Source organism: Phascolarctos cinereus, unplaced genomic scaffold (genome assembly GCF_003287225.1).
Source record: "Phascolarctos cinereus isolate Bilbo 61053 unplaced genomic scaffold, phaCin_HiC Scaffold_5;HRSCAF=322, whole genome shotgun sequence".
Classification (NCBI taxonomy): Eukaryota; Metazoa; Chordata; class Mammalia; order Diprotodontia; family Phascolarctidae; genus Phascolarctos; species Phascolarctos cinereus.
In genome coordinates, this window is record NW_027555958.1 from 355,963,817 (window position 1) to 355,987,676 (window position 23,860).

Sequence of the window (23,860 nt, forward strand, 5' to 3'; positions counted from 1 at the left end):
GCTCCACGGAATGGGCATGGGATAGGAGCGAGAGGGTTTGATGTGGTGCAAGAAATCTCCCTCCCTCCAGAGCTGTGCACTGGGGGCACCAGAGTACGCTAGGTAGTGGCAGCGGCGGCTGCACCCGCGGCTGGCACTTAAGCACGCGCGCAGCCAGGGGCGGGGAAGAGGGAGAGGATGGGTGGGGGGGAGTGGAGGCAGCACACGTGTGTGGGAGCGGCGGAAAAGCGGCGAGTGCACAGGACAGGTGCAGGCGCGCAGCCTTCCCATTGGTCCCGGGCTGCGACCCTCCCGCCCCCGCTGCAGCTCCTGCTCCTGCTCCAGCTCCAGTTCCGACTGTGGGTACGTGTGCACGCGCCCGAGGAGGGGAGGGGAAGAGGGGGCAGGAGGACGGCGCGTGTCCGTCCTCCTCAGGTTCCAACTCCCCCGCCCCTCTGCCCCAGACTGGGTACATCTTCCTCTGTCTCTGCTGCCGCCGCGCGCTCGCGGACACAGGTATGGGGGAGCGCGAGCGCCTCGGGTGCGCGCTGTGTTTGTCATTCCCTCTTGTGCGGGCTTGGGGGAAGCGGGGAGGGAAAAGAAGGGGCGGTCGGGGTGGGGGGGAAGGTTGGAGCTGCTGCTGCTGCTGCTGCGGCTTTCCTCTCGCTCGCGCAGCGGCAGAGGTCGTGTACAGATGCGGGTTAAGCTTGGGGGGGAGGAGGAAGAGGAGGAGGAGGAGGAGGAGTAGGTGCAGGAGGAGGAGGGGGGAAGGAGAGCTGCGTGCATGAAACCCACAGGTAAGATTTCCAGGCAGAAAAGGGCATCCCCATACGGGAGAAGGGGCGTGCGGAGGGAAAGAGTCAGTGTTTTGGTAACACCGCCCCCCAACCCCCTAGCCCCCGGCTGAATGTGACAGCGCGGGGGACATCTCCTGAAGACTGTGCAGTAGGACACATTCTGATCCCTGGGAGGGAAATAAACTGAGAACTAGCTGCAGGAATCCAGGGCCACACTGGGATGTTCTTAAGAGTGAAATGTATAGGCCTAAAGGGGGAAGAAAAAAAGTATCGTGTTAGCCAGGAGACCGTGAGAAGCTGCATACTTTCCTGGCATGGTCGTAACTGCTGAATTGCAGAGACCGGTGCAACACAGATTTGCCTTAAATCCCTGCCCTCCCACACCTCCATTACTCTTTCGCTACAAGAGCATCCCAGAGATTGGCACTCTCCGGACCTCAGTGAGTGTCGTTATTGCACAATGGAAAGAGGGGGTGAGATAGGATGAAGTGGGGATGGGGAGGGCCCAGGGTGCTGAGCATGGAAAGGGGGCGCTCCGGCTTAGCGGGAGCTGGAGAGGAGAGTGCCCTGAACGAGCTCGGGGTATTTTTGTATTCCGCCTCTTGTTTCAGACTCTTGCAAACCTGATGCCCTCTGTGGATAAAAGATGTATCATGGAATGAACCCGAGCAGTGGAGATGCATTTCTAGAGCAGCAGCAGCAGCAGCAGCAGCAGCAGCAGCCCCAGCATCAGTTCCCCCCGAGACTCTTCGCAGTGGTTTTGTGGTTTCAGCTAGCGCTGTGCTTTGGCCCTGCACAGCTCACGGGTGGTGAGTGACTTCCTCATGTGACAGTGTGAAGGGAGACGGGACAGCACTAGAAGGAGAGTCTCTGGCAGGGTCGATGGGGCCTCCCCACCGTCACTTTCAACCTCCGGGGGGCTACTAAGAGATCCTTCTCCTCCTCTTGTGCCCTCTCCTTCCTTTATACCCCATCTACATTCATATGTTTAGAAAAGAAAGCCCCCAGCATAAAGCCAGAGATCACCCTCCTTCAAACGCACATTCCAGCTTACTGAAAAATGCCTTTCCTTTTACTTACTGCCCGACACTAATACACTCACATTTGAAACAGGAGCTTTCCGACAGCAACACCCCAGCTTTTTTGGAGAATCAAACTGAAACCTCCCCCCAACCCCCCCCCCCAATATCCTAATCACTTCAACAGACATCCATTACTAGTTCACTATCCTCGGGGGTTGGGAGAGGAAGGAAAGCGTTGGGTAGCTTAGTATGAATGGTTGTGGATTTCGGTTACCAGTGGCAGTCTTGAGAGAGTCCAATATTTCATCACTGAAGATTTAGGCATATGCTGCTATGGCTACTCAGAGGGGGCAAATTGGAAATTTGGTTCAAAACTTGTGACGTAATTGCCTAAGAATCATCTTGGAAGGAAAGTTAGTCTTTCTTTGCTCTATGTTTCTTCAGGTTTGAAAGGGCTGTTTGTGCAGAGACGTGTCTAATAAAACTGCTTTGCCAGGATTTCTCAATTCTGATTTTCAGTGAAAGAAAGCATAACAAGTCAAGGGCCCTTCTGTGAGGTAGAAATTAGTAGAAATTATATTAATAACCTCAGTTTCATATGTTTCTAATCTAAGGCATATTTAGTTCTTGAAGAGGGGACGTCTTATGGTTGCATTAGTAGAAGACAGAAAAAAGTCCTCTTTACAGTTTTAGAACCCTGAGGGTCTTAACCTTGTCCATCATAGCAGTCCATCCCACATTCACTCTACAAGCTTTTTGATATGGAAAAGTTAAGGTGAGGGGAGTGTGGGGGGGATGTGTTTCTTTAGCTTTCTTTATGTGCTGTTAACATTAGTAAATTACTGTTGGTTGGGAAAAGTCTTGATTGCAATAAGCAAAACTTGAAAAAATACTTTCCAACAAAATAAACTCAGAAGATTTACAATGAAAGAAAGCATAACAAATCAAGGGCCCTTTTATGAGGTAGAAATTAGTGGAAATTATATTAATAACCTCAGTTTCATATGTTTCTAATCTAAGACGTATTTGGTTCTTGAAGAGGGAACATCTTTTGGTTGCATTAGTAGAAGACAGAAGAAAGTCCTTGTCAGAGTTTTAGAAACCTCCAAGGTTCTTACTTCGTCCATCATTGCTGTCCATCCCACATTTATTCTATGGACTTTTTGATATGGAAAATTAAAGTGAGAAAAAGGGATGTGCTTTCTTTAGCTTAGGTACTGTTGACATTAGTAGATTGCTGCTGGTTAGGAAAAGCCTTGATTGCAGTAAGCAAATCTTTAAAAAATTCTTTCCAACCATGTAACATCAGGAGAGTTCAATGTTGAGAACAGAAAAATTGGTGTCAATGAAACTCTGCCTGTTCTATCTTCCTTAAAGGAAGAAAAGAGTTGGGGGAGAGAGAAGAGGTAAATAAAAAATAGAGTTATTATCACAGACAAATTGAAAGTTCAGACATTGCGTTTGGGATTCTGAGTAGTGAGTGTAAAGTTGTTGTGGTTGTGTTCATCCTTCGTTCTCCAAGAGGACTGTGACATCAGGGGAGTGACGTTGGATTTGAGTGAGGAAGGGCTGTGCAAAGCCTCACTCTTTCCTCTGGAGCCATCTGGGTCCAGTGTCAAGATATAGATCAGGATGACTACAGATGAACCTGTGAGTTTAAAGAAACTTGCTATGAATATGCATATCTGGTTATATTTGACTACCACATAAGTTGCGTTGCTTTCCAAGCTCTGCTATTTCATTGCCAATCAGTATCAATGTCAACCTTCCTTCGTCCTTGGTGGAGAAACTTTGTAAGGAAAACATTTTTGAGTGTTTGTATGTGTGATTTTGTTTCCATAAAAATGCTTTAGGTGAGGATAGACCGCCTGCTTATGTTGAGCAAAGTCAAAATTTCACAACAGCAGATCATCAGGATAGGGCATGGTCATAGACTATACAATTAAAATTCCTTTTGGAGCAAAGCACTTCTTTGTAGCCCAAGTATGTAATAATGTTTTGTGAGTAAAAAGTAGTTGGTTTGAGCTGGGCTTTGAATGGCAGAGGACATTTCACCTTTTTCTTTTTTAAAACAGTTTATCTTCTCTTTTCCCTTTTTTCCCCAGCCTCACTTCTTCCATTCCCTTCTCCCAAATGAAACATACTCTGCCTTCTTGCTAGTCCATTTCTGTCTTGTAGTAGACTGTGGAGTGCTAGACTTGGGATCAGGAGATTTGATCTAAACTTAGAATTCTGGGTAAGTCTTTTTGGCACTCAGTTTCCCTCCTGTGAATTGAGGACAAGATGACCTCTAAGTCGTCTCAAGTATTAAGTTTTATGATACTGTCTCTGACACTTACTAGTTGTGTGATCATGCTCAAGTCCCACTCTTAACCTCTCTGAGGCAAAAGAGGGCAGTGTCTATCTCAGAAGCTTGTTGTAAGAAAAGTTCTTTGTTCACTTTAAAGCACCGCATAAATACAAGTTATAATTAATGTAGATATTTGTTAATAAGGATTCAGCCAGTTGTCTTTCAGTGAGTTGTCCTCAGATCGTACTCTTCATAAAGTGAGAAGTTTAAGAAAAGAGAGCCTTTAAGATTCAAAGGCAGAAGTTATTTATTCAGGTCTGACTCTTCATGACCCCATTTGGGGTTTTCTTGGGCAAAGATACTGGAGTGGTTTGCCATTTCCTTCTTCAGCTCATTTTACAGATGAAGAAACTGAGGCAAACAGGGCTAAATAACTTATGCAGGGTCGCAAAGCTAGTAAGTGTCTGAGAATGGATTTGAACTCATGAAGATGAGTCTTCTTAATGCTAAGGCCAGTGCTCTTATCCACTGTACCACATAGTTGCCCTCAAAGGCAGAGGGCCCATATAGCATCATTGCCAGCGCATCCATTTGATTGGTTTCATAGAATTTGGAGCAAATTCAATTCTGGGCTGTATTAAAAGGGCAATGACTTCCAAGACTAAGGAATATTCTTGGCATATTGGAAGTGATAATCCTGTTGTTTGCTGCCATCTGAGACTTCATCTGGAGTATTTCATTCAGTTCTGGGGACTTCAGTTTAAGAAGGAGCTTGATAAGCTGGAGAGTATGCAGAGAAAAGCAACCAGAAGTTGCAGGAACTTGAGACCCCATCCTGTGAAGATTGGGTTGAAGTCCCTGGGCATGATTATCCTGGAGAAGAGAAGCTTCATTGTCGGGTGGGGGCCATGATAGCTAGCTTCAAGTGTTGGAAATACCGTCATATGGAAGAGGGATTAGACTTCTTCTCTTTGGCCCCAGAAGGCAGTACCAGGAGCAGTGGTAACAAAGAAGCCAGTGGAAGATTGGTGTTGGGAAAAGCTGCTAACCATTAGAGCTGTCCACTACTAGTATGGGATATTTGGAGAGGTGGTAGCTCCTCTGCCTTGGAGGTCTTCAAACAAAGGTCTTGATGCAATTGTTGGGTCTGTTTTTTGGCCATTCTTTGGATCTATTGCTGAAGGTCCTTCCCACTCTCAAAAGTCCATGATTCGAGCTGGTAGGGACCTTGAAGGTCATCCAGTCCAGTCTGTTTATTTTGCAGATGAGAAAACTAGGCTCAGAAGTTGAATAACCTGCCTCTAAGATAATAAATAGCAGAGCCGAATTCAAACCCAGTCCCCTTCAGAGTTTTTAAGTACTATTGAGAGAGTGTTGTATTAGCTCTTAAGTTAAACAACTTTGAAATCTGTAAAGAACATGTTTTATCCCTGTCTTCCCATGGAGGTAGGCAATAAAAGAAAATATCTAGAAACTTTAAAAGAATGCTGTAGTGCATCACCTCGCATTTTTACATCCTGGTTTCAGAGAACTCCTTTTGGTCTGCTCACTCTGGAGGAAGTTTCAGCTCTGTTTCTTCTCAAGCTCTTGCGGACTGAGAATGTCGTCAGTAGTAGTAGAGTCATTATAATTGGGTTCTCCTTCAAGCCAACAATTTGGGAGTTCCTGCCAAGATCATTCTTACCTATCATATCTAACAAGACTTAGGGAAGACATTTTGTGCCTGGTCCCAGGGCCATAAAAGTAATACCAAAGCTTTTTTGAAGAAAGAACCAGTGCACATTTGGTTTCAGATTCCCCACTATTCCTGATATCATGTTGCTCAGTTACCCAACTCAATCTAAATGGAAAATAGACATAGAGCCTGAAGCACAGTTGGGACTGGTGGTAGGCAAGGGAGATAGCTTCCTACAGCGCGGGACACCAGGAGGAGCACAACAAGGGATATTTGTAATAGTACCTTTTTAGAAATGCACATTTTTAATGCCAGAAAATTATGCTCTCCATGATAACACACATATTTATTTTGTTTAATGTGTTTATAGTAAAGGCTCAAGGCCTCCAGAATGCTGCTACACACAGGGGGAAGGGGGACAGTTTTCAAATGCAGGGGTCTGGTGTGGAGGAATATTCAGACTCAGTCCAGGACATGTAAATGCCTTGTCATGGTACAGACCTGAACAAGTTTGGTCCAGCGTCCAACCTGGAGGTGATTCACAAAACTGTACGTCAGGCCCCAGCAGGCAAGACTTCCTATAAGCAAAAGGTGCATATTTAATAGATAATCTATTCTTAACCTGAGATTTTCATCTTTGACTGCTTTCAGGGGAAAAAAAAGCCCAAACTCAACAATAGTGGATATATAATAGCTTCATCTAGGAAAAGAAAGGCAGATGCTCAATTCAAATACTATAGCAAGAGCCTGAATCAGAGAGGGAGAAATGGAGACAATGTTCAGGCCCCCCCCCCAAAAAAAAGGAAGTTTTCCCCCAGGATCCATAGATTTCAACCTTAGGGTGGTTTTTATCAACCTGAGTTTATATGTGGGTAGGTTTCTTCCAGTGTTCTTTTGTTAAGTGAGGAGAAGCTAGTTTAAAAATAATAATCAACATTTACATAATGACAGTAGCTAGCAGGAATAGAATGCTTTAAAGTTTATATGGCTATTTATGCATTGTCTCATTTGATCTTGACAATAATCTTGGGATATAGGTACTATTATTATTCCCATTTTACAGATAAGAGACAGAGATTAAATGACTGGTCCAGGGTCCTGCACCTAGTAAGTATCTGAGTCTAGATTTGAACTCAGGGCTTACTGACTTCAAATCTAGCACTCTATCCAGGGGGCCCCCTAGCTGCCACCATTGGGCTTTAAGGTTTGCAGGCTGCTTCAGCGCAGAGGTGGCTGCAGACACTTCTGAGCACCTTGAAGTAGATTAAAATGTAATTGGGAAATGTTGAATAAAATAAATAAAAATACAGTGCAGCATAGATCATGTTAATTTTTTGTTTTCTAAGTCAGTATATGGCTTCAGGGATCTGTTTCTATTTGAGTTTGACAGCCCTGCCTCTTTTTTTTACAACACTGAGATAGGTCTTCAGAGTCTTTTTTTTTTAAAAATCCCTATTTTAGAGATGAGGAAACTGATTCTCAGAGAGGTTAAGCAACTTACCTGTAGTCACCCAGCTAATGTGTCTCAGAGGCAACATTTGAACACTGGTATTCCTGATTCTAAAGTTAACACCCTATCCATTAAGCCAGGATTTAAGAATTTAGGACGCCATGTCACACTAAAAGTAAACCATTTCTCAGGGTGGTATAGAATGGCTGCTAGCATCCTCAGGATCCTTATATCCTAGAATGTCATCAGGCCTTTGCCTGAGGTTCAGAAGCAGTAGGCCATCATTGTCTTAGAAGGGATGAACAAAGAACTTGGCCACAAGTAGATCTAATGGAAGAAGATTAGCATACCTTGGGTTGTGGTGGTACCCACCTCTCTGTCCTCCATCTGCTTTGGGCTTTATTACCAGTCCCAGGAAGAGAAAACAGTTGCCACACAAGTTCAATAAATAGTGGCAATTAAGAAATGAAACATGGCATAGCACAGAGGGAACCGGTCTTGAAACCAGGAACAGCTGGTTTCAAGTTCTGCTCCAATACATACTGGCTATGTGACCTCAGGCAAGTTACTTAACCTGTCAATGATGTAGGCAGCTCTCTAAGACTACAAGTTGAAGAGAAAGTGCTAACTTACATAAATAGAGGCATTTTTATCACCTGGAAATTCCCCGTAGTAGTGAAATTACAGGCCTGGGCTCTATTGCTTTGGCAGTAAACCAGATGACCAGTAGACCAGGTGACTGGGCCTTTTAACAAATTACTAGAACGGGAGAGTACCATAGATATAATATATTTGGATTTCAGGAAGATCTTTGAAAAAATCTCACATTCTATCATTGTGAACATGTAAAGATACATGGACAGGATGGTAGTACTGTTAAGTCGAATGTGTTCAGAACTACTTGAACCATCAAGGCTAAAAAAAAGATAACTATGATCTATATGGCCCCAAAGGAAGGGTTTCTAGTAGGATACCTCAAGGATCCATCCTTGGTCCTCTACTGTTTAATATCTTGATCAGTGATTTAGATAATAAGAATTCTAGACCTACATTGAAATCCTGCCTTTGACACTTATGAGCTGTATGATTATTGAAAGTCTCTTAACCAAAATGAGAATAATAGTAACACAATATAGTGAATGGAAAGCTTGTCTTGGGGGCTAGTAAGACCTGGGTCCAAGTCCAGCTTCTGACACATAGTGACTGTTTTTGCTGTGGGCAAACCACTTAACCTCATAGTATTCTTTTTTTTTACTCTTATTGTATCTTTTTTATTAGTCTATTTTATTTTTTTCTTAATTTTTAACATTTTTATTTAAAGTCTTGAGTTCCAAATTCTATCTTGCCCTTTCTTCCTTTCCACCTTCCTGATATGGTAAGCAATCAGATATAGGTTATACATGCACAATTATATAAAACATTTCCATATTAGTCGCTTTGCACAAGAAGACTCAAAAGAAAAAAAATGAAAGAAAGTCTTCAGTCTCTATTCGGTCAATATCAGTTCTTTCTCTGGAGGCATATAGTATGCTTTATCATTAGTCCTTTGGGATTGTTTTGGATCATTATATTGCTGAGAATAGTTAAGTCATTCACAGTTCTTCATCCAACAATATTGCTGTTACGGTGTACAATGTTCTCCTGGTTCTGTTCACCATGCATCAGTTCATGTAAGTCTTTCCAGGTCTTTCTGAAATCATTCTGCATGTCATTTCTTATAGCACAATAATATTCCATTACAGTCATATACCACAGCTTGTTTAGCCATTCCCTAATTGATGGGCATCCCTTTGATTTCCAATTCTTAGCCACTACAAAAAGAGCTGCTATATTTGTTTTTTGCACAAATAGGTCCTTTTCCCTTTTTTTGGATGTGTTTGGGATATAGATCTTGCAGTGGTATTGCTGTATCAAAGGGTATGCACAGTTTTATAGCCCTTTGGGCATAGTTCCAAATTGCTCTTCAGAATGGTTGGATCAGTTCACAACTCAATCAACAATGCATTAGTGTCCCAGTTTCCCCATATCCCCTCCAAAATTCAATATTTTTCTTTTTTGTCATATTAGCCAATCTGATAGGTATGAGGTGGTACCTCAGGGTTGTTTTAATTTCCATTTCTCTGATCAGTGGCGATTTAGTGTATTTTTTCATATGACTATAGCTTTGATTTCTTTGTCTGGAAACTGTCTGTTCATATCCTTTGACCATTTATCAAGTGGAGAATTACTTGTATTTTTATAAATTTGACTCAGTTCTCCATTTGAGAAATGAGGCCTTCATCAGAGATACTTGTTGCAAAATTCCCCTCCCTTCAATTTTCAGCTTTCCTTATAATTTTGGTTGCCTTGGTTTTGTTTGTGCAAAAACTTTTTAATTTTTATATAATCAAAATTATCTATTTTACATCTTGTAATGTTCTCTATATTTTCTCTATATCCTAAGTTCTTCCCTTATCCATAAATCTGACAGATAAACTATTCCATGATCTGTTAATTTGCTTATGGTATCACCCTTTATGTATATATCATGTACCCATTTTGACTTTATTTTGGTATACAGTATGAGATATTGGTCTATACCTAGTTTCTGCCACACTTTTTCCTATCAATTTCTGTCAAATAATGAATTTTTGTTACAGAAGCTTGGATCTTTGGGTTTATTATATACTAGATTACTATGGTCATCTTCTACAGTGTAATTTGTAGATAATCTGTTCCACCGATCCACCACTCTATTTCCTAGCTAGTACCAAATTATTTTGATAATTACCACTTTATAATACAGTTTAAGATCTGGTACTGCTAGACCACCTTAGACTACCTTCTTTTGCATTTTTTTCATTGATTCCCATGATATCCTTGAGCATTTATTCTTCCAGATGAATTTTATTATTTTTTCTAGCTCTATAAAAATAATTTTTTGATAGTTTGATTGGTATGCCACTGAATAAATAGATTAACTTAGGTAGAATTGTCATTTATATTATATTGGTTTGGCATTTGAGCAATTAAAATTTTCCCAGTTGTTTAGATTTGACTTGATTTGTGCGAGAAGCCTTTTGTAGTTGTGTTCATATAGTTCCTGGGTTTGTCTTGGCAGGTAGACTCCCAAGTATTTTATATTGTCTACGGTTATTTTAAGTGGAATTTCTCTTTCTGTCTCTTGCTGCTGAGCTAACCTCATAGTATTCTACAAAATTCTCCAAGACTATAAGCTGCAGAGCAGGTACTGACTTGCTTTGATAGAAGGAATTTCCTTATCTGAGGGTTTCCTGTACCAGTGAAATCACAGGTTTGGTAGCTATCCATACCCTTCATACAAGTGGTGCCAACCTCACAGGTTTGTTGTGAGGATCAAATGAAATCATGCATTTCATGATGTGTAAGCCTGAAAGCACTATATAATATGATGATGGTGGTAATATGAAGGCGTAGATAGAATGCCTGTAAAATTTGTAGATGATGCAAAGTTGGGAGTGAAATTAATAGTGTGTAACAGAGTCAGGATCTAAAATGATCCAGACTGGAATAGTGGGCTACCACACTTGCCTTCCCACCTCATAGGAATTGGGAACCTGTGCTTTCATTATATGAGAAATTCTTTTTACTGATGCAAATCTGCAGCTGCCCTACAATTTAAAGTCTTTGAGAGTTGTATGGGGAACTGAGAGACTTCTCTAAGGTCCTACATCCAGTATGTATTAGAGGTATTACTTAGACCAAGTCTTCTTGACTCTGAGGCTATTTTTCAGTCTATTGGGCCTCATCTGGAATATTGTGTTCAGTTCAGCTAAATCACTATGATTTAAGAAGAATATTGTTAATTGGGTGAGTGTTCAGAGGAGGGCAACTGGGATGGTGAAGGACCTTGACTTCATGTTGAATGAGGGGACATTGAAGTCTCTGGGCATGTTTAGTCTAGAGAAGAGAATACTCCAGAGGAACACAGTGACAGCTTCGTTATCTTTTAGGGAAAACTAATCCCTCTTGTGAGGAAATGGGGTTCTATCACAAGGTAGATTTTTGGCTCAACATGAGAAAGAGAATTCCTAACAATTCGAGCTTTCCTAAGGTAGACTGGGCTAAGTGTATGTATAGGGTGGGCAGTAAGTTATCCATCTCTCAGGATATACAAGTTGGGGATGGATGACCACTTCATTATCAGAGATGTTGCTGATGGTGTTTATGATTGGGTAGAGGTGTTAGCCTCTCTGAAGAACTTTATTGTAGATTGTGAGACGTGGGAGAAGGTGACACAGAAGTGCCCAGCATTGAATGCCCACATCAAAGAAAGTGCTGTGCTCTATGAGCAAAGTAGGATAGCCCAAAGACAATATGAGATGTGCACATCTAGAGACATCTCCATCCCAAATGTTCAAACCGACTCTTTGTGCCCCACCTTTGGTAGAGTCTCCTAAGCTCGAACTGAACTGATCAGGTACAGTTGATTGTTTTAGTGTTGGTTTTTTTTTTTGGTTGGGCAATGGGGGTTAAGTGACTTGCTCAGGGTCACAGGATCAGCCACAGTTGAACACGCTTTAACCTTGACCCCAACATCATGATGTCATTGGTCCTCTCCAAGTACGAAGGATGATGAACAAAAAAAGAGGTGTTGGACTAGATGACCTGGGAGGTCACTTTCAGCTTCAAGTCTATAAATTTCCTGGCTTTCCTTTTTCTAGCTTTATATCTTTAACTCAGGGAAAACCTCTGTCTATAGGTGTTTTGGGTTTTTTTTTCTGTCAGCATGACTAAACAAGTGTTTAAAGAACTGATGGTGGCTAAGTTCCTGAAGACAAGGACATTGCTGTTTTATTTGATCTGTGTGTACTCAGAATAGTCCAAAAGAGCTTTACTTAAACAAGTTTTCTGGTTTATGAGTGGAGACTTTTCATTTACCACTTCACTGAAAAACTTAAATTTCAAGCTATACTTTATTCAAACTGTAAACAAAGACACAATCTATAGACTAAAGAATTGAATTTCTCCAAAAAGGCAGGAAAAAACCCCACAAACACCTTTTCATCTAATTGTAAGATGAACTCTGAAAGCCCTTGGCAACATTTGAATGGTTTCATACGCAATCAACAAATCTCTAGTCTCACCAAGTGTCAGGGAAAAATTGGAGAATCATTGATGGTGGGGAAATCCTCTTTTTATATTCTTCTTGGTTTTAAGGCACATTAGAAAACTCTGCAAAAAGGCCAAAATGCCATAATCCTTATGGGAGCCAGATTTCTATCGTAACCTAGTGACCTGGGTTCTAATCCCATCTCTGACTCTTGTTATCTGTGTAATCTTGGAAGAGTTCCTTAATTTCCCTGGGCTTTAGTTTCTTCCTTGTGTAAAATGGGGAGGTTGGATTAGATGACCCCTGCAGTCTCCTCTAGATCTAGATCTGTGATCCTACTGCCTTCCTAGGGTAATGTGAAATTTCACAAATTCATTCATTGTAGGAATTTGGTGACTGTTTGTACCTGAATTTGTACCTTGCTTTTGCTTGTGGCCAAAACATTATTTCATGAAAGTTCACTAGTGAAGGCTAACAGTACCTTATAAAAATAAAATCCTGGTCTGTTTTATGGGCCTTATTATCTTATTATTATGTTACATATTGTATTAACATATTACTTACCAAAGGAAATGAGAAATAATGAAGAAACAAGTGAGAAAAGAGATGTTCTAGGTGCTCTTCCCTTTTCTCCCCCATGTTTATTTGTATATCTTGTGGTAAAATAAACTCACATGCAAACAACATCCCCAAGTGAATTGTTGAACAAATGGCTGTGGATAGATTTATCTGAATTAAGTAGACAGAGAGAGAGAGTAACAAAGGGTTGAGGGGCTTTCTCTTTTGTGGCTTTGAAATGTGTGAAAGAGGAGTCATGAGTGTACTTGGTAATATACTGAAAAATACACACACACACACACACACACATTGCTTAGATACGACTTCTTAAATCAATTTTTTTTAAAAAGGAAAAATAACTTCCTGTAATGGCCCTAAATACCCGAAGATGGGAAAGGCTGCTTATTAGAAAACTCCCTTGGGGTATCATTTCTTTTTTTGGGGGGGGTATCATTTCTTCAGGCAATGTTGCTAACCACAAAAAGACTAGGGAGAAAAATGGGAAAAATTTTTAATCTGTCACCATTTTAGGAATTGTAGCAAGTTTTTAAATAAAAGCAAAACTACGCAGTGGCCAAAAAAAATGGTCTGTAATATGATTTGCTACTGTTAGGAATTTAAAAATCATAGCATCATAGAGTTTCAGAGTTTGAAGGGACCTCAAAGGCGGTGTACCTTCTACCCGACATGAAGTCATTCAGCTTTTGCTTTAGGGGCTCCAGTGACATAAATCCAGTGATGTAAATTCCACTTTTGGAATGCTGTAATTATTGAATCAAAGCAGTGTGGAGGAGAGAGCTGAGCCTTGAAGCCGGGAAGACCTGGTTTCAAGTCCTACCTTGGACACATTGGTTGTGTGACTCTGGGTAAGTCCACCATTTTTCAGTGCTATAGGCCAGTTGTATCAGACTCAAATAGAAACAGGGCTACTAATCCATACATGGGCAGCTCAGCGTCTCAGTGGATGGAGCGCAAGGCCTAGGATCAGGAAGATCTATATTCAGATCTGATCTCAGACACTTATTAGCTGTGTGACCCTGGGCAAGTCACTTAATCCGGTTTGCCTCAGTTTCCTCATTTATAAAATTATCTGGAGAAGAAAATGGCAAACGACTCCAGTATCTTTGCCAAGAAAACCCCAAATGGGGTCAAGGGGAGTTGGACATGACTGAAAACCACTGAACAACAACAAAAATCCATATGTATGGATTCTCACCAGCCATATGTTGACTTTGTTTAAAATGTAATGTTATCTATGTTTTATTGTATTTTTATTTATTTTGTTAACTATTTCCCAATTAAATTTTTACCTGTTTAGAGCCTTAGTTGGGGGTGTTGCAGGCTGTGTTTGACACCTCTGCTTAGGCAAGTCTCTAACATTATAAATTACAGAGACGTTACTGACCTGAATTGATAAAGGAAGTTTTCTCACACAGAAGTTCTCCGTACCAATAAAATCACTGGACCAATCCCTATGACCTGTAATTGTTAGGTTTTTTTTCATAACCTGCTTTTCATTTTATCTTGGTCTAAATCTTGAATCTTCGTTTTGCATAAAAAGTTAGTTATCTGTAAAACAGGATGATCATACTGGCAGCATTTACCTCACAGAGCTGTTGTGAGGATCAAATAAGAAAACTATGCAAAGTGACATGGAAACATTGAAGTGCTGTAGACATGCCAGCTTTTCATTTTATGCTTCTTCAGATGTAGATGCTTCCTTTAATGTTGTAGATCACAATCCATTTAATCCTTGTTCCTGGCAATTCTAATCCATGTCTTCCCATAAATATTCATAGCTAGTTCACCCAATGTCCAGAGGGCCTTCTTCTAGATCAGGGGTTTGTAATCTTTTTGATGTCATGGACTCCTTTGGCAATTAGGTGATACCTATGGACCCCTTCTCAGAATAGTGTTTTTAAAAGCATAAATATAAATACACAGGGTTACGAAGGAAACCAATCATTTAATAGTTATCAAAATATAATAATCAAAAAAGAAACAAAGTTCATGGATTGTAGATTAAGAACACCTCCTCAAGGTCTTCTGTACAGAGCAGTAGAGCTTTCAAGTTGTCCATTATTTACCTCCATGTGATTAGTCTATCTTTTTGGGGAGCAACCAATGAAACCAGAAGAATATTAGGTTAAGGAGATGCGCCTTTATTCCAGGGAGTTTTGCCAACTGACTAATTAAAAATATCAAGCAAGGCTTAAAACGGGGAGTTATGCTTGTCAAAGATGTTTGCCACTGTCTTAGAAGATGTACAGAACAGAATCCAAGTAGAAGAGGAATTTCCTCTAGATGACATGGTCTTTCAGACACTCCTGTTTTCAGATGAACATTGTGCTGATTACTTTTGGAATATTACAGAGCCTTCCACTAGATGAGATCCAGGTGTGCTCAAATAGTCTAATTTAACTATCCACACAAGAAAAAAGCCACAAATAAATGAAAATGCTTATTGCCCAAACTATGATATGTGGTTGGATAGACTAACTCTATGGGATATCTATGTATCTAGACATATAATATCTTGGACAGATTCTGTAGATAGGTCATGAATTAGGCCTAGACTTCAAAAGGAAGAGAATGGAGCAGATTTCATTTGTGGAGTGGCCACAAGGTTTTCCTTAAAACAAAGGCCCAGCTGATTTCATAATAGTTAATGAAAATATTTTGTATCTGTGAATCTACCCACCTACCCAAAACACTGAAACCAAAATGGCATATAATGACAGGAGCTTCAGGAACTGAAAGGAAGAGAATGATAAGAGGACCATTTGCTGCATCAGACACTTGTTTCTCTGGGGAAAAGGGAATGGGGACTGAATATCTCATAATTCTACCTCTCCCCTGCTCTAGGAGACAAAGGGTATTAGTGGAAAAATGGTCGGTCCCTTAGATGTCCTTCTTCATCCCCAGGTTACATTGCCTGTTCCCTTGGCCTCTATAATCCTGTTGATGGCACACAGTTTTATAATGTGGGCTCAGATTGGTTCACAGAAATTGTATGAAAAGGATAGGCCAACTGTTCAATTGTTTCCACAACATTTATAGTGTAACTGATATCTTAATTTCAAAAAGGTGTCTTATTAATCTTATTAATAGACAAGAGTTAACAGGCATCAGAAGCTAAAAGAGAAAAATGATATATGAGATGCTTTTCACTTAAATTAGGTATAAATCATCAGAGTAGGTGTAGATTTTTTACCCCCAATAGTTAATTTTTCAGCAACAAGATGTTTCAGTGACTTGTGTGTGGCAAGAAACATGAGTATCTTGGTCTATAGTTTAGGACAGCTAGGTAGGAGTGACATTGATTTAAGCTGTAGTGTTTAGGGGAAAATTTCCCCAATATTTTCCCTTCTTTAAGATAAGCATGCTGTGGTGCTGTGAGAGAGGAAATTATTCACTCGAGAAGAAAAACAAATAGTAATAATTAAGTGAGTTACACATGAACTGGAATTAAAAGTGCATTTTAAAATAGCTTCTTAATTGATAGTATTGTAATTGCTTTATTAATCTTAAATAAGGTAAACGGTGTGCAACAGAGAAGTAAAATAATTCTTGAAATTATTTGGAAGTGACAGTGAACTTGGGAATGTACTAACTAGATAAAACCCATATTATTCTGCTCCAGAAGAAGTAGCAATGATCCTAACACATATTTTGGGAGGACATCATGAAGATATAGTCAAGGCAGCTGCATTTGTGTGTTTATATTGAGTGAGTGGGTACATGCCCCTAGGAAAGAAAGATTCTTAGAAGAAAAAGCAGAAACCCCAAATCTCAGCCATCTGTAACAATAATGAACTTCAAATCTATCTTCCAATAAATTTAGCTTTTTAATAAATAAGATGAGGAAGAGCAGATTTGTTTGGAAATGATGGTTTGACTTGGTGTCTCATGTTTCTATTTGGGACTGAGTACTCTTAGGTCTCTGTGAATCACTAGTGTGGGAGTTACAGAACCAGTAGGTTGGTAGTATACTAGTTTATTCCATTTTCCACATTAGAGCAAAGAAAAGAAAACTTCATTTCTTTGGAAAAATTCCACTTGAAAAAGAAATGTGTGGTTGAATTAGGTACAGTGGTAACAGATTCTTTGAAAAAAAAAGAAAATGGAAGAAAAAGGCATATTGAAAGTAGAAGTTATTAAATAGAACTTGAAAACTGTTGATCAGATTTCCATATATGTGAATGAGACCTACTAAGTTCTCTAAGCCCATGAACGCAGAAGAATTTGACAGATCTTGGGGGTTGGGGGAGTGAGGAGTGACAGAGGAACTTTTTTTTTTTAAACAATATGCTATTATGTTGTAGAGGATCAGGGAGTATCTATCTTTAGATCAGTTTTCTAATTGTTATTGTCAAAGACAATTTAACATCAGGGTTTTTGGGGTCTAGACCTGCATTTTCAGTATTGTCAAGAACTATATGTGTGTGTGTAGAGGGAAAGGAGAATCCCCTTTACTGATATAGATTGACAGCTGTTGTCTTGGTCTTTGAGCATTGGGCACTGAAAAGTTAAATGAATCATCTCACCAGTAACTGCTGCTCCTTCATTGTTTTATTATTAAAAGAGAATCTAATTTCAGGATTTGCTTTAAACTATCACTTTATCAATTCCATCCCCAGAGTCCATTTTCGAGTTTGAGTTAGAGTATTTAGAGTTGGATATTAGGAATGAATTTTTAAGGTGTAATGACTCTGTTAAGTAGTGCTGGAAAGCTCCTGTCTAGAGTGTTGTCCTTCATCTGGTTAGACAGATAGTCCTAAGGATGCACAAGAGACCTGAACAAACACTGTCAGGTCAATTAAAAAGTAGAGCATGTAGACTAGATTACCATGGTGTATATATATCACCTGCACTTGTCTAATTCTGTGCATACAGAGGGCACTCAATTATTTTTAGATGATGGCTCAGTCATCTGTACTTGAATATCCCCCACAGCACATAGCACAGTGCCTTTGGATGCTTGCTGCTCAATAAATGTCTATGGAACAAATGAAGGAGTTATACTGGGTATGCTTTGATTTCATGTCAGAATTAATCTGGAGCATAGGGTTGATGAGGGATATCCTCTAATGGAAAATGCACAGAGCCTGGGAGCCAAGATACTTGAGTTTTAGTCCCTGCTCATAACTTTCTGGGTCATCTGAATCTAATCTGTGACTCCGTTTCCTCTCTTGCAAAATATGAATCAAGTCATGTGGAGGAACAAGCAACATAATAGATTTGAAAGTTTTTTTTCTTTCTGAGAAGTGCTACATAAAATGTGCTGGGTGGCAGCTAGGTGGTGTGGTGAAAAGAGTGATGGGTCTGCAGTTAGGAAAACCTGAGTTCAAATCCAGCCTCAGACATTTACTAGCTATGTGACCTTTTATAGGTCAACTTCAGTTTCCTTATCTATAAAATGAGCTGGAGAAGGAAATGGCAAACCACTCCACTCTCTTTTGCCAACAAAACCCCAAAGGTGGTCACAGAGAGTTGGACATGACTGAAAACAACCAAACAACAACATAAAATGCAGGGTGGGATTGTCATCATCAATGAACCTTTATGGAGATTGTAGATACTTGCATTTTCTGAGATTACAGAAATGAAAAATAACCTAATTTGTAATACAAATGTGAAGACTTGACTCATCCTCAAAAGGAAGAATAGGAAGTATTGTAGGCTAAGTGCCAGATGAATGATAATAACTGCTGTAAAGAGGTCATGGGAAAGAGAAATCAGCTTAATATATTCAGCTCTAATTCAGTCAGTTATTCAGCAAACATTTATTAAATGTTTACTGTTTGCAAAGCAGTGGTCTAGGGATATATGACATATCTTTTGTTTTTATATTACCTTCATTTCTCCCCAAAGAATACACCCGGAGAAATAAAAAAGAGGGAGAACCCAAGTTGGATGTAGTATGCAGTGTTCCCCACACATAATCCCCTTCCTCTACAAAGAAGGAAGGGAGGTACATTTTTCCCATCTCTTTTTTAGGATCTGGTTTGATCATTGTAATTTCACAGCATTCAGCTTGGATTTTTTGTTCTTTTTTTTCTATTGTACATTATTGTGGTTATTGTTTGTGTTGTGTTCCTGGTTCTGCTTAACTCACTTTTCAGCAGTTCATAAAAATCTTCTTAAGCTTTCTCGTGTTCTTCATATTCATTATTTCTTATAGTAATAGTATCTGGTTCCTGTCTAATTGCTGAGCATCTACTTTGTTTTCCTTTCCATGCCACCACACAAAAAGAGTACTGCTGTGAATAGTTGGTGTATTTTGGACTTTTCTTTTTCTCTTTGACCTCTTTGTGGTATATGTCTAGCAGTGGGATCTCTGGGTTAGAGAGCTGACTGCTAGTCATTCATACCGCTCTCATGGAGATCACATCTTGTAGAGAGGCCTGTATTAATGAAGGGGAACGGTGGTGGCAATAATAAATCATTTACATTCAACTTTTGGGTATACGAAGTTATGTTTTTGACCTGTGGGGACTCATGGGTCACCTTCATGCCAGTGAAGCAATGGCATGCTAATAATCCTATTAACAGGGTAGGATTTTGAGAACCCTGAGTTCCTAACAACCATAGTGGAAATAACAAAATCTGGAAGTTTTGGAAGCATCTAGGCAGTGCAGTGGATAGGATAAGTGGCATGACCTTGGAAAGACCTAAATTCGAATTCAGCCTCAAACACTTAGTTGTGTGATCCTGCATAAGTCACTTTATCTCCCTCAGCCTCAGTTTCCTCATCTGTAAAATGGGAATAATAATAGCAACTAACTCGCACGATTATTAAGAGGATCAAATGAGTTAACATATGTAGAGCACTTTGTAAACCTTAAAGAGTTATACAGATACCAGCCATCATGATTATAATTGAGCCAGAAAAACCATGAATTCAGTCCAAGTTCAGAGAAGCTCATTAACTCATTAATTGTAGGATAATGAATTTGTCAGCTATACCAACTCTTTAAAAATGATTATTTATTACCTGCACCTAGAACTGGAGAGGGCAAATGACATAAGACCAAAATGCCAATTAATTATTATTAGTATTATTATATATTTATAAATATAATGTGAAATTGTATTTGTATGTTTTAAAGTCTTTTTAAAAAATTAAATTTCAAATTCTCACCCTCCCTCTTACCCCTCTCCCGTCCTCTGAGAAGGCAAGCAATATGATACCAGTTATACAAGCGAAATCATGTAAAACATATTTCTGTATTAGTCATGTTGCATTAAAAAAGGAGGAAGAATAAAGAAAGTGAGAAAACTGCACTTCCAACTTACATTCAGAGTTTATCAGGTCTCTCCCTGGAGGTGGATAGCATTATTTCATCATGAGTCCTTTGGAATTGTCCTGGATCATTGTATTGATCAGGCAGCTGAATCTTTCACAGTTGATCATCATTCAGTGTGGCTGTTGCTGCGTACAGTGATCTCCTGGTTCTGCTCACTTCATTCTGTATTCGTTCATATAGGTTTTCCTATGTTTTTTGGAAACCATCTCCGTTATAGCACAATAGAATTCCATTACAATCATATACTACAACAAGTTCAGCCATTCCCCAGTTGATGGGCATTCCCTCAATTTCCAATTCTATTCTTCGAGTTTCATGATTCTATTTGTGCATGAATGGAATCATTGGTGCATTACATTCTAGTAAGGGGAGATTACCCTACTAAAGGCAGGATGGCCAGGATAGGGTGTTTTAGATTGTTTTGCAGTTCTTTGTATCCTCAGAATTTAGCACTGTTTACCTAGCACATAGGCAAGAAATGCTCATTGACTGACTATAAATTCACAGAGATGGTGAGTAATACCATAGAGCAGTCAACTGACAAATCCTTTCCAGAAGTAATGGAAGCATTGATTTGATTATCATTACATGGTTTCCTGGACTTGGAGTCAGGAAGACCTGAGTTCAAATCCTACCTCAGATGCTTACTTGCTTGTATGACTCTAAGTCATATAACCTGTCTTAGCCTCAGTTTCCTTAGATGTAAAGTGGGGATAATAACATCGATCTCTCAGTGTTGTTGTGAGGATAAAATTAAATGATATGTGAAGTGTCGTGTATACCTTAAAACACTATATTTAAATACTAGCTAGTATTGTTTTTATTGTTGTTCTCAGAGCAGGGGATAGAAAGGGGTAAGGGGTGAAGGGAAGAAAAACATGGCAGTTGGGTGAATGGAAAAGAGATATATGGGACAGATGGGCAGATGAAATGTGAACTGTGGCCTGGAGTCTGGAACCAGTTAGATCTGGCAGCCCTGTACGTTTTCTTTGGCTGACTCCCAATCAGGACAGCATGACCCTAGGGTGTTAGTTCTAAAGCTGAGTGCATTAGGTCACCTGGGGCATGGTCTCACTAGGTCCAGTGGTCTGGAGGGAGCAAAAGCAGGCGAGCTGAGAATACTGAGATAGCCAGGGTAGATGCTTTGGTGGGACATGACACTCAGGATCAAAATCTGACTGCAAATAATTTATTTGAAGAGAAGATCATTTTCATCCAAATAACTGAAAGTTGATCACAGCACAGTTTGAATGCTTCCTATGTATCTTTCTGGGCACCAGTAGAAGAAACATCAAGCGAAGGGGAACCTCAGTGGGAAAGGGGAGGAGGCCACTCGTAAAATCGTGCATTGCCTCATCCTGAGAAGCTTGGAAGGAGTGGCACAGTGGATAGAGCACTGGCCCTCCGGTCAGGAGAACATGAATTCAAATCTGCCTCAGACACTTACTAGTTGTGTGACCCTGGGCAAGTCACTTAATCCTATTTTCCTCAGTTTCTTCATCTGTAAAATGAGCTGGAGAAGGAAGTGGCAAACCACTGTAGTATCTTTGCCAAGAAAACCCCAAATGGGGGTCATAGAAAGTTAGATATGACTGAAATGACTCAACAACAAAATGGGAAAGATTGGGTGGACTTTCCCCTGCTGGTGATTTACCTTCCTAGTAATTTGCATGTTTGTCCTTTTGTCCTTGCTAGTTGGCAATCCTGCTATCAAGTCCTATTAATGGAAGAGCAAGGCAGAATGACATGTCAAATTCAGTCTTCCCAGGCTGTCAGTTAATCCCTGAGGATGTGGTCAATGATGCCTCAGCCCTGCTTTCCTCTCCACCCAATTGCTCTGAGCTCTGTGGCCAAGTCAGCTTCTGCCCTGCAGATCACCTGCCCCTACCCACCTCTGGGTACTTCATGGGAGGTTGGGGGGAGAGAGATAAAAGAGGCATTGTTCGAAGACAATGCATTTTATTAACACAAATATTTATGTTATTGCCAGTTTGGAAGGAAAAGTCCCTGTGCCGTGCCTTGGGCTATTCTCGCCTTTCGCCTCCCTCTGTACCAAATGAAGCTGAGGATTTTCTCCACAGCATGTAAATGACACCCCACATGTGGGTCTTGATCTTTATGAAAGCTTAATTTGTGCAAAGTGTGATGTTAGGCAGCTGGGAGAGCTGCTCTGCCGCAGAACACACTGTGCCAATCTGCTCTCACTCCCTGTTCCTGGGTGCTCAGTGAATGCCTGTGTCTAAAGATGGAGAAGGTCCTTGTTTGGTTGAGAGGAACTTCTCAATAGCTGTTGGCCCAAGCCCAGTTAGCTTCTTTTGTGTGAACAGAAGCCTCTGAAAAGGGAAGTTAAACAGATGAGGCAGGCTAGAAATTTATTTTAGGTGCTGTGGAGGTGCATGACTCTATTAGGAATTTTTAAGCACATGAAACTGCTGGAGTGTCACCTCCTCACTGCAGAGTGTACCTGACTTGGTAGGATTTTTTCAGGCACAGCCGGCGACATCTTTGCTTCTAAATGAATGGGGAGTTTATGGGTCCATAGAACTAGGGTTGGAAGGGATTTCAGAGGTCATCAAGGCCAGCACCCTCATTTTACAGACAAGGAAGCTGAAGCTGAGGGAGCTTATGTGACTTGCCTACAGCCACAAGGCCAGCAAGCATCAGAAGTGGGATTTCAGTTCAGATCCTCCGATTTCAGGGCCAGGATTCTTTTCACTGTACCATGCCATCTATGCCTACAACTGTAATAATGATGATGATAGCTCACATTTGAGAGTGCTCTACAAAGCAGCAGAGGAGATAGATAGGGTCAGAAGACCAGGCACACCACCAACAGACTTGGAGCTGGGTGAGATTTTTAAAGGTCATCTAGACCAACCCATTCATTTTATAGATGATCAAAATGTGGACCAAAGAGACTAAAAAAGTGACAAAGTCAGTATTCAAACCCAGAACCTCTGATATCAAATCCAGTAATCTTTCCAATGTATCACACTGCTTCACTAAATGTCTGAAGTTATCAGGTTTTAATATTTGTATTTTAAGGGGGTCTTTTTAGCCCCCTTCACATATATTATCACTTTGTGAGCATCCTATGTTCAGTCTTCATGCAGACTGGTAAATAGGCAGATAACTTCATGAGCTGAGCAGAGCAAGTATTTCCCTCATTTTAGAGATGGAGGAAACTGGGACTCAGTGACTTGATTGAGGTCATGTGTTAGAGCTGTGGCCCAGAAGACCTGAGTTCAAATTTTGCCTTAGACACTTACTAGCTGTATGGCCCTGGACAAGTCACTTAACCTCACTCTGCCTCAGTTTCCCTAAAATAGAGAGAACAATAGCTTCTACCTGACAGGATTGTTGTGAGGATAAAATGAGGTTCTCTGTAAGCCTTAAAGTGCTACATATGCTGGTTATCATTTTTATACTGACCTTTTACCAAACCTGGAGATAACTTAGTGACTCTTTCTTTCAAAATGCCTTTGCTTCCATTGCCAGTGGCATATTTTGAGCTTAATGATTTGGTAATAAAAAGACTTCCAAGAATTGACTCTGGTGTTATTCTTGATATGGGCAGCCAGTATTTGGAATCAGGTTTAAGGGACCCCAGAGGTCATAGAATCCACCCCTCTTACTTAGTGAGCCTCATCCTAAGTTCTGAAGAGTTTACGTCAGTTAACATGTCTCATTCCTCATGTCTCTTCTCCT

At 40.4% G+C, this 23,860-nt stretch overlaps 1 protein-coding gene across 3 annotated transcripts in view; it reads left to right on the forward strand.

Annotated features, from left to right (window-relative positions):
• Positions 1 to 223: 223 nt before the first annotated feature.
• SUSD4 (sushi domain containing 4) overlaps positions 224 to 23,860 on the forward strand; it is a 223,742-nt gene continuing 200,105 nt past the window's right edge. For 2 of the 3 annotated variants that reach the window (XM_020982193.2, XM_078156298.1), the window contains exons 1-2: positions 224 to 495; positions 1,388 to 1,585. In XM_020982193.2, coding sequence (XP_020837852.1) covers positions 1,423 to 1,585 — 163 coding nt within the window. In that variant the 5' untranslated portion in view covers positions 224 to 495; positions 1,388 to 1,422. The remainder of the gene's footprint in view (positions 496 to 1,387; positions 1,586 to 23,860) is intronic. The other variant, XM_020982197.2, reaches the window with a different exon arrangement.